The following is a 12828-nucleotide window of genomic DNA, read 5'->3' as shown; positions in this document are numbered from 1 at the left end:
TTAACTTCTTCTCTCGTAACAATATAACATCCATGTCACTAGCACATCTCAAGGGATGCCTAACTGCACTGAAAAAAAAAATGTTTAAGTGTCTCTGGAGATCTGAGGCGCTGATAAGAAGCGACACAATCAGAAAAGCTTTTCAAGGTTCCTATGGTTTTTTTGTTTTGTTTTGTTTTGTTTTTTGTCTTTAGGGCCCTATTCAGCAGAAATGTTATGCAGGTCTTCTGCGCTTGGATGGCTGCCGAAGAGGCTTCCTCACCCTTTTAACCTATTCAGCAGAAATTTGGCATTCCTGTTGAACTCTTTCTTAGCCATATCCTCAGGGGCTATTCCACAGAGTCCAGTGGGGTAAAGATGTCCTTTTAATCCCTCTGTCTAATCCTCTCCCCAATACAGGGAATACTAACCCTGATTCATGAGATACAAAAATTCATCAAAGATCTAACTAAATTGCTTCCTAAGAGTTACCATGACTTACTTTTATTATTGCTATCACTGGCTAAAGTCAGGCAGTAATCCCAGTCAAAAGAAACTACTACGTTTATGAACAGCCACAATGTTACCCGCAATGCTGAAAGACAGGAAAGACCCTAGTATTCATATGAAGCCACAAGTGATGCCATAAGCGCCTAATATACAGAGGCAGGCAGTTCGCAGCCTCTGAGCATACTTTATGCATCAGAGTGCAGCCACGTTACTAGAATGCAACTGAGGACTTCATCTACTTGGTTGTAAGCACTAACCCTAGGCATTTCCATAAATAATTGTTGGGCAATAGGAAGATGCTACAGAATGGCAAAAATACCACAGTCTTGCCCTGTGTCCATAAGCGATTACATTTACTAGTGCCTGGGGACCACAGCAGCACAAGTTTCAGCAGGGAGACCTTTGAGTGCTCACAGGCTCTGTTGCAGTCGGAATGCACCATGCCTTTTCAGAGCATGGGTGCTGCCAACATGCAAGTAAGTTATGAAAGAAGATTGAGTAAAGTAGGGGAGCTCTGCCTATATTTTTGTGCCTTCACTGACAAGCTAGCTACTGGCTGAAGTGCCACACTTGAAATGGCTACCTGGGCATTTGGGAGCTGGGTTTAGAAAACATATCGCCCAGCTCTCAGCTGTAGCCAAGCAGTGATAGGAATGGCTTGACAAAGCACGTAAGGAGTAGTGTAATGGCTACTATTTCCCAGAATACGAGAAGTGTCTCTTAGCAGAAGTTGTGTACATCCTTATATCCAACCTGTCTTCCCTCTGATAAATTTTATTGCAGCCAGAGCCCACAATTAGGTTTTGACAGCTCTTCCCTTCCTACAGGCATCCTGTTCTTTTCATACATGCCTGGCTAACTTCTTTAGATTTCATTACTGTGGATTGCTTTTCATGTCACTGAGCTAAACAGAGACATATTTTTTTCCTTCCCAGGAATCAAGTGGGGGAGGGTGTCCAGCGCATCCAGGCTGTGCAGAGAAATATATACACAGCATATCATTTTGGTTCCTGAATCAGGATTAGACTCAGCGAGAGCTTCTGGAACCTCTGTGGCCACAGCCATAGGAACCTGAATATTTGCTGAATAGGACCCTCAGTCTTCTACTATGTGAAGAGCTATTGGTTTCAAGTAGTGTAATGTTATCCACTTGTAGCATTAATTCTCCAGCTGACACTATTGCTACTGATAGATTATTTGTATGGTCGTAAGCATTACCCAAATTCAAGTCATAATTTCTGTTCATTAGAAAAACCCAGGTTTTACAAGCAACATGATAGCAATGAAAACCAACAAATATGGGAAGCAACAACAAATATGGTTCTTGTATTTGTAAAAAAGGTGCAGTATTGTGAATCAATAGCTTTCTAAGTCTTTTTTTTTTCAAGAATTATTGTCATCAGACATTTATTTTTTGATGACAAGTTGCATCCTCCATCTCAGTTGGTGCCTCATTTCACCTTACATGAAAACAAATTAATATGGTTCTTTGCAGAAATCCTTCAAATCTGAAAAACTGAAAAAAAGTTCTGTTGGCTGAGAACAAGATACATATGGTATTTATAATGACAGTATGTTCTTTTAGAAAGAAGATAACCATCTGTATAACATGGAGGCTGTTAGTCCTCAACCTTTGTAGATGATTTTCCAGTCAATGTTTCTTAGTTGTGTCCATGCTGTTGCAAAAAGTTGGAAGCATATTACAGGTGGCTATGCTCTATCATACTAACAAGCACACATATGTGCGTGCATGTGCACATACACACACAATGTCATTTTAAAATGCTGTTCCAAATATATAGTGCCTGTGAAGACTTTCTTTATTATTTGTAGTAGAATTAACAGGGCTATTTTACATGATGGTATATTGTAAATGCTGTCAAATTCTGACCATTAAAAAAAAAAAAAATCAAAACACTGAACTCTTTCACATTATATCTATGCCCCCAAAAAAGACCCCCTGGGATAAATTTTTGCCACTTACTTAGCCATGCATGGAGTTCTCTCTTCCTTCAAACTGTCCTAGAGATAATTTGATTCAAGCTTTTACATGGGGATTTTTATTCAAAAAATGCAAATTCGGGTATTTTATACAATCTAGTTGCCTGCTACGTACTTACAGATAGGGAGCCCTGGTCTTTATATATATGTCAGATAAGTTTATGTGCACACACATTGCTTCATGTCTTGTACGTGTTGAATGCTTACCAAGCATTTTGGATTTGCAATTTTGCTGACACAAATATTGAAGAAAATATTTGAAATTTTGATCCAAAATCTAAAAAATTAGTTTTATAACCTATCAATTGAGGATATTCCAGAAAATCAGAATTGTTAGTGGGTAAAGCACAGCTTGGCACTTGCAGGAAATCTTGGATCTGTTGTAAATGTGTGCTGCAGCTATAAAGCAGAAGTCCTGTAAGTACAGTGGTTTTCAAAAATCTCATGCCATGCTATGGAGAATACAGCTACCACATACAAGGATACACTTGGCAAACTAAACAACTCTTCAAAACTTGCCCAAGCAAAATTTCAGATGGGTAACTGGGCATTTCCAGAAGAACAAAAAATATGGATATAAGGTTGCCGTGGCAAAACTATTTCACTACACTTTCAACTGAAGTTTTATATCAGCAGGCCAGTGATAGGATACAATGTTCGTACCTGTTCATGCACCATCCTCACTTCAGGCAGAATCCTGCACTCTTTACCCAGGCTTATCTCCCATGAGTCACATGGGGACATGGGCATAAGCAAAGAAGGAGGACCTCTTCCTTTGGAATAGAGTTCTTGGATTTCCTGGACAATCCTGGAATGCAGAGCAGGCAGCTGCATGCTTTCCCACTGCGATGTTAGCAACAGTAACTTCTGTAAACAGGAAAACACCTACGCAGAAGGCTCATTTTGTGTCCATGGAAGAGCGCAGAAGCCTTTCTAAGATTTGTCTCTAGCAACTCAAAGGGGCATCAACTGAAAAGTAGTATCATTATAATTGCCAGTGTTTTTTTTTATTTTATTACCATACTCAGTTTATTTATTGCTCAAGGGTCTGGCATCAAGAGAATGATTTTGAACACAGCTCTATTTAAAAAAAAAAAAAAAAGAAGAAAAGAAAACTCTGTTCAGTGAGCATTTAAAGTGGAATCCAGCACACCTCAAAGGCTTAGGGATGAGGAAGAAAAGCTAATTTTTAATTAAATTCTCCTAACTCTTGCTGACTCATGACTTGCAAATGGTTATTCACGCTGTGGCATTACTATGTGACTTTTACAAATACCTGCCTTATCATTGCAGAGCATATACGGAATGATAGCTATTTTCTGTATTTGGATACTTCACTCATCTCCTTTATATTCCACTTAACCAATGCTATTCCCTTGACCTGAAATATTTTCATGTTATGGTTCTGGTGGGCCAGTAGACTGCTGCTCCCTTTGGACTGTAGTACAATAATAGAACAGCACATTGGAAGGAACAGAGGATATACTGCTACAAAATCACCTGAGGACCCAGAGAAAACTATGATCCCAATACTGTTCAGCCTTTCTTTTCTGAACTGTGATTCTCAGAGGTAAATTAGTAGAAGGCTCACAGGAATAATTTCAAAGCTGCAACCCTCATTTGTTCTCTTATTTCCTGAGAATGCATAATTACGCTGTATGACAAGTATCGTAATTCTAAATTAGAAAAGGAAATCCCTTAGAAATGCATCTCAGCAAGATTTTAATCCCACTTCACTCATTAACAATGTGCTATTAAACTCTTACTTTTAGTATTCTGTAACAAGCCACCATTTCAGATGTTGTTTTATGAAAAAGAAGTGTGTCAATGGGAAAGCCTTCCAAGCTGCTGACACTGAGGCAGAGTATAATGGGCAGTTATGTGATATTCCCATGCCAAAATACTCACAGCACAACCCTTCTGCAGTTGAGCGCTCAAATATTTCTTTATCTGTTTCCACTGAAATCACAAGATATTAAAAGCATTTCTGTTCTCTTTTGCTTCCTTTTTCCCTGTAAATAATCCTGGCAGTGGACAAACACACATGCATCTCAATGTGGGGAAGCAGGCACTATCAGAACAGAAAGCAAACATGTAGCATAAAAGCCCCAGTGCTCAAACTGTTCCTACCAGTCAATGCACACTTCAGCTTTCTATGCCAGCAGATCCATAAAACATCAAAGCAGTACGTATGAGAAACTTGTTATATAGAGGTCCAATTTAACTACCAGTAGGGAAACTGCTGGTTCAATTCAAAGTGAGACAACAGGAAAGGGCAATGCAAAAGAGTAAAAAATAAGAGGTTATTTTAGTTCACCCTTCTTGGCTTCAGGGGATATTTGTTGTTGTTGGGGGGGTGTTTATTGGTTTTGCTCTTTGTTTTTTTGGTTTGGTTTGGTTTCATTTCTGTGTTTTTAAAGACCAAACACGGCATGTGGCTATATTAACAGGAGCACGCAAAGTTAGAGGTACAAGAGACATATTTATGTGTTTATCACTTGGCAACATTCAAGCACTGAGGGGACCTATTTGCCATTGAAAAAAAAAAGCTGCAAACTCTCTTAGTTTAAAAGTAACAAACAAGGGAGAAACAAACAAGGGAAGGGAGAAAGAGGACTGGAAATGCAGCTGAAAAATCTGTTTGGCCCAGTTAGAAATCTATCTGAAATTACTTTACTGTTAATGCATTTTGTTTGAACAGAAAGGAGTGAAAAAACAGACTAGGTGACTCAATCTGAAGTGTCTTCAATTATATGCTTTCCTCCCTTTAGAACAGCGCATTGTCAAATGATTACATCTCAGTATCCAGTGAGAAAACAATGGCTTTCTTATCTAGAAAGAAAAAAGCATGTAGAGAAAGTAATCCACAATAATGTAGAATTTAATAGAAGCCCTCTGTGCTGGAAAAAATGGCAGCAGGATAGACTTTGTAACGGCATCACCTTGAATCTTGCTATAATTAGTGCAAGGCCTTGCTTGCAACCATAATTCTGTTCTGAAGTGACAGCCTTAGAATATGTGAACCAAGCTAGGCAAGGTGTGAATTATCTTGTAAGGGCACTGCACATTCAAGGCTGAGTAGTTTCAAGAGCTGCGTTTACAGTTGATTTCTAATACAGTGGGTTGGGCAAGGAACTACAGCTGGAAATTCTCCAGGGTCCTGCAGTTCTCTGAAAGGACCTCCATCTCCTTGAAGGTCCGTACAGAGCACTAATCCAGACGGCAGTGATGGGCACTATTCGGAAAAGGTATCATCAGGACATACCTCAACTGCTGCCCGAACAGAGCACACATGGCACAGAGGGGAAGATGACATGAGGATGTGTAAGCATCTGAGCTGTTTGTTTGTTTGTTTGTTTTGTCTGGGTTTTTTAGTTCCTCCTTCTTTTGCTCAAATGTAGACATTGTAAAACTGGAATGTTTTATTCAGTTGCATGCTGGCCAGCTGTCATTTTTAATACCCATTGCAAAGGTGCGTGAAGAGAGGTGTGTTGTTTTGGTATACTTTTGGTTTTAATAACACATGAACATTGTACTATATTATTTCTTGTTCAATAAATAGTCCTGGTATCTCTATGTTTCATGTCTAATTTTGGAGAGTAGAGCCATACCTGTATCTAGGCTCTCTCAGTTAGGTGGGCATTTTGTTTGTTTAGTAGAAATAATGCATGATTCCTTTTGCAGTGATGGTTTGAGGGACAAAAAATTTCTTAATTTTATAATACGTATTACAATCTTCTAAACACAAGTAAAAATGTACTGTGATTTATTTATATAAATCTAGTCTGAACAAATAAGTTTTGATCTTAATAAAAACTCTGTAAGAAACTGTGCAATTGTAATTTATTACTATTTTGTATTAATATATTAAAGTTCAATTCATTATTCAGAAAGCCAGCAAATACTTTGGAAATGTTTTAACTCAATTTTTCTCCGTAGATGTTGTGTTTTGATAAAATAAATGAGACCAGAGAGACAAAGCTGTTAAAATGACAGTTACTTTACAGTACTCAAACATAATTTGGGGGTTTGGGTACTGAAACATCCTCTTGTTTCACTTCATGGCCACAATCATCATTACAGAAAGATTTTGAAGGGTATCAAACATGAATCTCATCTATACCTAATATTAAGAAGAAAATAAAGAAGCTACAGAAGTGCTTCTACCAAGTGACAGTGTGTTAAATTATCAAAATTAGTATTTAGCATGGCAGGCTAGCAAAATTAAGAATCCTCCTGTCAACACCTGACATGTAGGTCAGGGAAATTCCCAGGGGTCCCCTGACGGAGCCCAGAAACAAATGGAAAAGAGAGCACAGATGTATCTGGTATGACCGCACAAACTACACCTAAGAAGGCGATACTCTTGTCCTTTTTTCTTGTCTTTTTTTCACATCAACTGAAATTATATATCCATCAGCAAGGGTTGTGCATGATATCTAATTAAGTAAGAGTTTCTCTGTCTCTTTAGGGATAAGCTCAGTCTCTTCTCATTTGGAAGATCTAGCCTACTTGCACATATTGCATTAATAAAGGGCTGCTGATGTACAAAATGTGGCAGAAAACAATAATTTCATTCAACTAAGAAAGAATTGAATATAGTTCTGTTCTCTTCTTGGGACTATTTGATATCACGGACACATGGAAACCAAATGAGAACAGGCCTGTAGTTGATATTATCCTTAATAATGGTAACACCTTTAGGCCTGCATAGACTCCTGTTTTTCTGCATTACATACAGGTACCTGTAAATGGTGCTTCAGACAGCTGGTGTGCTAGGATAACAAGAGAGATGGAAGATTAACAAAGGACACATGTATAGGCATTTTGTCCCTGGCAATGAATGTAGTGCTAATTATCCCTCTCTGCCTTTTGCTCTGTCAAAACAGGCCCACACATCTCTCCTTTCAAGACACTTTTCCAGCAGAATCATCCTTTAAGTCTTTATAAGTAGCCTACAGACTTGAAACAAAACTCCATTAAGAGTGGGACAGCTGAAAGACTGACTGCAACAGCCTGTTAACGAACTGAAAATGAGAAGCCAAAGGTTGAGAATCCTCACTGAAAAAGCCTAATCAATAGCAAATAAAACATCCCACATAAGGTTAAACCTGAAAAGCCTAGTGATCCTGCACAGCTAATATCCAGTGAGATGAAAATTAAGGGAGATACTTTATTAATAACAAGCTTTACTAGCAGCTGACTATGACTTTTCACGGGGGGAATCCTGGTGAGGACATGCAACAAAGTCTAAAAAGCGCCTCAAGTGACAGAACAGGAGCGTGAGTGCAAAGTGATGTCCCTGAAGAGCCGAAGACATGGGCTGTCTAAGAAAGCAGTAATTCAGAAAGTAGCAGAGACGCAGAACAGGGACAAACCTCTGCATCTAAAGACATGATCAAGTTGGCAAACTTCGTGAATCCAAAAGTAACCTTTCCAGGGAAGGAAATCACATAGTGTCTTGTACCTCAAACTAATTCCATTCATGTCTGACAATATCGTCACTGAAATTTGTCATAGTGGGCCCTAACAGAGATTTCAAATATAAGCAACATGCAAATTTTTATAAGGCTTGTGGTGTAAATTCTAAGCAAAATAAAAAAATACCTCTCTGCCTTGAAACAGAAATCAGTAGATTGATCGGGGTTGAATTCTTCCCTTGCATGGGTTGTGCAAATAGGAGGTTCCAACACTCAGAATTGACAGCCAAAATTGTCCCTTAGTAGTGACAAGAACAAAGTCTATTTCAGGCCACTGTTTTTATCACCCTGATCAGTATTCTAATATTGCCATTTAAACAGCATCAAATAATTCGCTGGCTATACTTATGCATTTATCATTTCCAAATTAATTAACCACACACTTCAATCTGGTCCACCACATCATCCAAAAGGTCATGGCCTTAAACCACTTAATAACTTGCAGATAACATTCAGTGAATCCAATACAAGCGCAAGTAGGAAAATCTGTAAATGTTCCATAACATTAGATGTGCCTGAACAGACAGTCTGGTCCAAAGAGCCTAACTAAAGCAGCTTTAAAATTAAAAAATCATTTAGAAATGTGAGAAATGTCAATAAGCCAGTGTAGCAGCCAGAATTCTGTTTCTAGAATGTTACTATAACCATATCATTTATATCTTGGTAACTGACAGAAAAGCATTCTTAAAACAATAGATTAATAGAGTTCAGCTACATTAGGACTCCAAAAAATGAAATTGAATTTTAAAAACCATCTTTTAAAAATGCAACAGTTTTGGACCTTTTGAATGACCTTAGCTTTTTAAAGAAAAAAAAAAAAAAGTGATAGTTCACTACATAAAATCAAAAAATAAATCACTAAATAATATTTGATGAATAATCACATAAATTAGCTTAAAAAACATCGCCAAACTCGTCAATCAGCTCTTGTATCTTAGTGAAACTCAATTCCAAATATTTACTGTTCTAGTAGAAATATCTCTTCCTTTTTCCAGAAAACAATCTTTTGATAATACTGCTGGTATTTCCTCACAGCAAAACCTCAGCTGTCCAAATATGATGGCATTTTACTTTCAGTTCAAAGTGTTTTAATACATACCACATTTCAGGAAAAGAACATGAAGTATTCAAAAAGTCTTTGCTAAGTCTGGCCCTGGTCCCCTCACCTCAGTTACCCTTGAGGAATCTCACCAGCTTCTAGCTTAGGCAGGTCATGCAACAACATACATAACTGTGAAGTTCAAATAACTTTTTGAAGATATTCTGCTTCATTTTGAATTTCATTACTAAAATCTTACAAATAAATAAATCTTTTAAATCTAATGGAAAAGGAATTTGGGAGCTACAGGAACTGCAAACACCCATAAGTCTTATGGCTGCACCAGTTAGAAACATAAGTACATTTTTGGTCAATAAATAAGTTTAGGCCATCATAAATGGTAAAAGACTCCCTAAAGTGGTACTATGCATCAAAGACTGCAGAAACCTACCATACACCTGGGATGATGATTATACTCTGTTCAGTACCACACTGTTCCAGCAGCAGTAATCATGAACAAACATTTTACTGCTATGGATGGTTTTCTTGTTATTGGTAGCAGGAGCTAAGATTTTCTGTCGTATTTTCCCAAATGGATTTCTTGCACCTTTACCCAGTTGTTTGTAAATGTCCCAAGACTTCTTCTCTTTCTGTACTACTTGAACAACTTTGAAAGTTAAAGTGGATTGAAACAGAAGGAGGAATTCTCAGTATTACATTGGAGCTGAATCTCCTCCCTGTGAGAAAGGACAGGAAACTATTTTCTCCTACTCTTATTTTAAAACCACTTTAGATGAAAATTCATTGTTCCAAACACTGCCAAATAATAGGTTGAGCTCACTCAAAAAAACAATTCCTTCCTTTCATCAGGAGCATCTTTAGGTTTGCGTGTGGGGCTCTGCAGAATCGCTTTTTTGTTTCCTCCAATCTGTCTGAGAACTGGAGTGCCATTCTCTCCCACTCCCCTCTCCGGTCTCACCCGGTTCAGGCAGAACAGCACATTTCAGCAAAACCTTCAAAATGTCTGGGGCTTTTCAGACAAGATCTAAGATGCTTTGCCTTGGAAATTCCATTGCAAGTAGAAATAACATCTAAGTTGCATCTAGATATCTGCCTAATAGATTTTCATTTTAATTGTCTACTGTTTTTAATTTATTTTTTTACTTCTGATATCTGCCTTTTCTTCTCCTCCTATTCTTTCCTCAGAACCTTTCCCTCATCATCTTTCCCTCGGTGATTTTTACTAGACACATGGCTTCAATCATTCTCATTCTTCATATATAAGAAAACTTTCCTGAGCACGTTGATTTCTCCTGCAGTTTTCCCAGTGAGGCCAGGTCCGACAGACAAGGCTGATAATGAGGCGTTTCAACCTTTACTCGTGTTTCATCTGCTATTACCCACAGCAATAACATTTTCATTAGAAAGGTGTGTATTTTGTCTTCAGGTAACAGACCAAAAGTGTAGGGACATAAGGGCTGCTGTAGAATGTCAGAACATGGTAGGATAAATTGCCAGACTGAAATGTAATGAGTTAATAGTAACAGCCAGGCCTGAACCACTTCTGATGAATGTTGCAAAATCCATGGTGACAGCAAATCGCAAAATCAATAGCTACTCGTGTCTGTTCCTAAAGACATCAAACATTTGTCAATACATGTGAAATCTGAAAAAGTACATTAATAAAATGTTTCAGGCCATAACATTGCCTGAAATGTCAGAGCATTCTGACACTTGTCCAAAGTAATGTTCAGGAGCACAGAGAGCAAATGGACAGGTGAGTGAGCTGTGTTTAGAAAGGGTGTTACCACAGGATTCAAGTGAACTGACATAATACTTATGCTATCCGACTGCCCAAATAACAATTAATTGATAAATACCTTCTAGAAGTTTTATTTAAACCAAAGGCATAGCAAACTTCTAATGTTACTGTCCTTAAGAGAAAGGACCTCTAAAGAAAGGAGATTTGGATTTACTGCTCTATATTAATTTCCTTTCCCCTTTGCCACATCCTGCCCCTTCTATGAACTGTTTCAAAAAGGGTAATAACATGAGACAAAGCAAAAAAAGCCTGAAATCTCTAAATCATTATTTGTTTGGGATGCTTGAGTAAAAAGCCCATTTCAGGGGGTAAGACGAGTCAGCAGCTCTTCAATGTGTGAGGAATGCAAAACATCATGCATTTAGTACTAATGCTTGCTAGTTATTCATAGAAGTAAAAGAATTAGCTCATTTTCTGTTCTGCTGTCAAGAGTGCATTACACATCGTTTTAGGTATATCCTGAATAACTTCTTGAAAACATGCATGGAAACAGCAATATGCATGCTCATATGCCATACAAAAAGAACACCCCATATGTACATCAGAGAAATATTCGGGTACATAGTAAGCCATGGAAAACAGAACCAGGGAACCCCAAGTTAGGAAGACTGACAAAACTATCCCTCCTGTATTTAATGAGAAAGAGCAAACCAGCTTACAACCACCGTTGCCCTTCTCTCCTAAATAGGTTTCCTGTTGGAATATAAATACAGTTTCAGACCTTTGCTCACATCTCCTGTCATTTAGTCCTTTGTTTTACAGATAGAAACGTATTACTATAAAGAAAAAATGCATCTTGGTAGTTTCTTTCTACATCATTCAGAGCAGCAGATGACAATCAAGTAGGATATAGGAGTGGAAGAAAATCTTCCTATCTCCTTAGTGGCTGGCATGTTGGACTAGCTTCTCCTCAATTCTTTCCCATGTAGAATAAGCCAATAGAAGGAAAGAAATTTAAAGCCAATCCCGCATGAGCTGACTCTATGATCAGCCTCAACAGCACAAAAACAACCTGCCTTTTAAGTTCATAACAATTTTCTATAGCACATTCTGAGAGAATTCTCCTACATGGCTCTCCGGAACACAGATTTCACTTTACTTGTCCTGCACTCAAAGCACTAGGTTGTCGTGGTTTAACCCCAGCCAGCAACTAAACACCACGCAGCCGCTCACTCACTCCCCCCCACCCAGTGGGATGGGGGAGAAAATCAGGAAAAGAAGCAAAACCCGTGGGTTGAGATAAGAATGGTTTAATAGAACAGAAAAAGAAGAAACTAATAATGATAATGATAACACTAATAAAATGACAACAGAAATAATGAAAGGATTGGAATGTACAAATGATGCGCAGTGCAATTGCTCACCACCCGCCGACCGACACCCCGCCAGTCCCCGAGCGGTGAATCCCTGCCCCCCACTTCCCCGTTCCTATACTGGATGGGACGTCACATGGTATGGAATACCCCGTTGGCCAGTTTGGGTCAGGTGCCCTGGCTGTGTCCTGTGCCAACTGGCTGGGCATGAGAAGCTGAAAAATCCTTGACATTAGTCTAAACACTACTGAGCAACAACTGAAAACATCAGTGTTATCAACATTCTTCGCATACTGAACTCAAAACACAGCACTGTACCAGCTACTAGGAAGACAGTTAACTCTATCCCAGCTGAAACCAGGACATAGGTATAAATGAGCTGCTATAAAGGAAGGATGAAAGTACCTTGGTATATCATCTCCATTTTATATACAGAGTGCAAGAGCACCGAGAAAACAATATTAACGTATTCATTCAGGTGCCAATTCAAAATTTAAGGGTGTGGGCTTGTAATAATAAGCATCTTGGAGCAGGATATTTCCTCAAAATAGAGTTCTGAACAAGCCCAGATGCTATGCTAAGAATTCCATATCCTCCCTCTAAGGAAAGCACTCTGGACACAGACACAATACAAGACATGATAAATTGTGAAATTTGCAACATCAGTGACTTGCTTAGCATTGT

At 38.4% G+C, this 12828-nt stretch overlaps 1 protein-coding gene across 4 annotated transcripts in view; it reads left to right on the top strand.

Moving 5' to 3' along the window:
- The window catches only part of SYT9 (synaptotagmin 9), a 73426-nt gene extending 65377 nt beyond the window's left edge, over positions 1–8049 (top strand). The window contains exons 7-8 of one of the 4 annotated variants that reach the window (XM_052810470.1): positions 195–351; positions 1425–6321. In XM_052810470.1, coding sequence (XP_052666430.1) covers positions 195–302 — 108 coding nt within the window. In that variant the 3' untranslated portion in view covers positions 303–351; positions 1425–6321. Of the gene's footprint in view, positions 1–194; positions 352–1424; positions 6322–7379 lie in introns of those variants that run through there. The other 3 variants (XM_052810472.1, XM_052810473.1, XM_052810471.1) reach the window with 3 other exon arrangements.
- The last annotated feature ends 4779 nt before the right edge of the window (positions 8050–12828 follow it).

Source organism: Harpia harpyja, chromosome 16 (assembly GCF_026419915.1).
Source record: "Harpia harpyja isolate bHarHar1 chromosome 16, bHarHar1 primary haplotype, whole genome shotgun sequence".
NCBI lineage: Eukaryota > Metazoa > Chordata > Aves > Accipitriformes > Accipitridae > Harpia > Harpia harpyja.
Note: the sequence above shows the minus strand (reverse complement) of the source record. Positions and strands in the feature narration are given on the sequence as shown.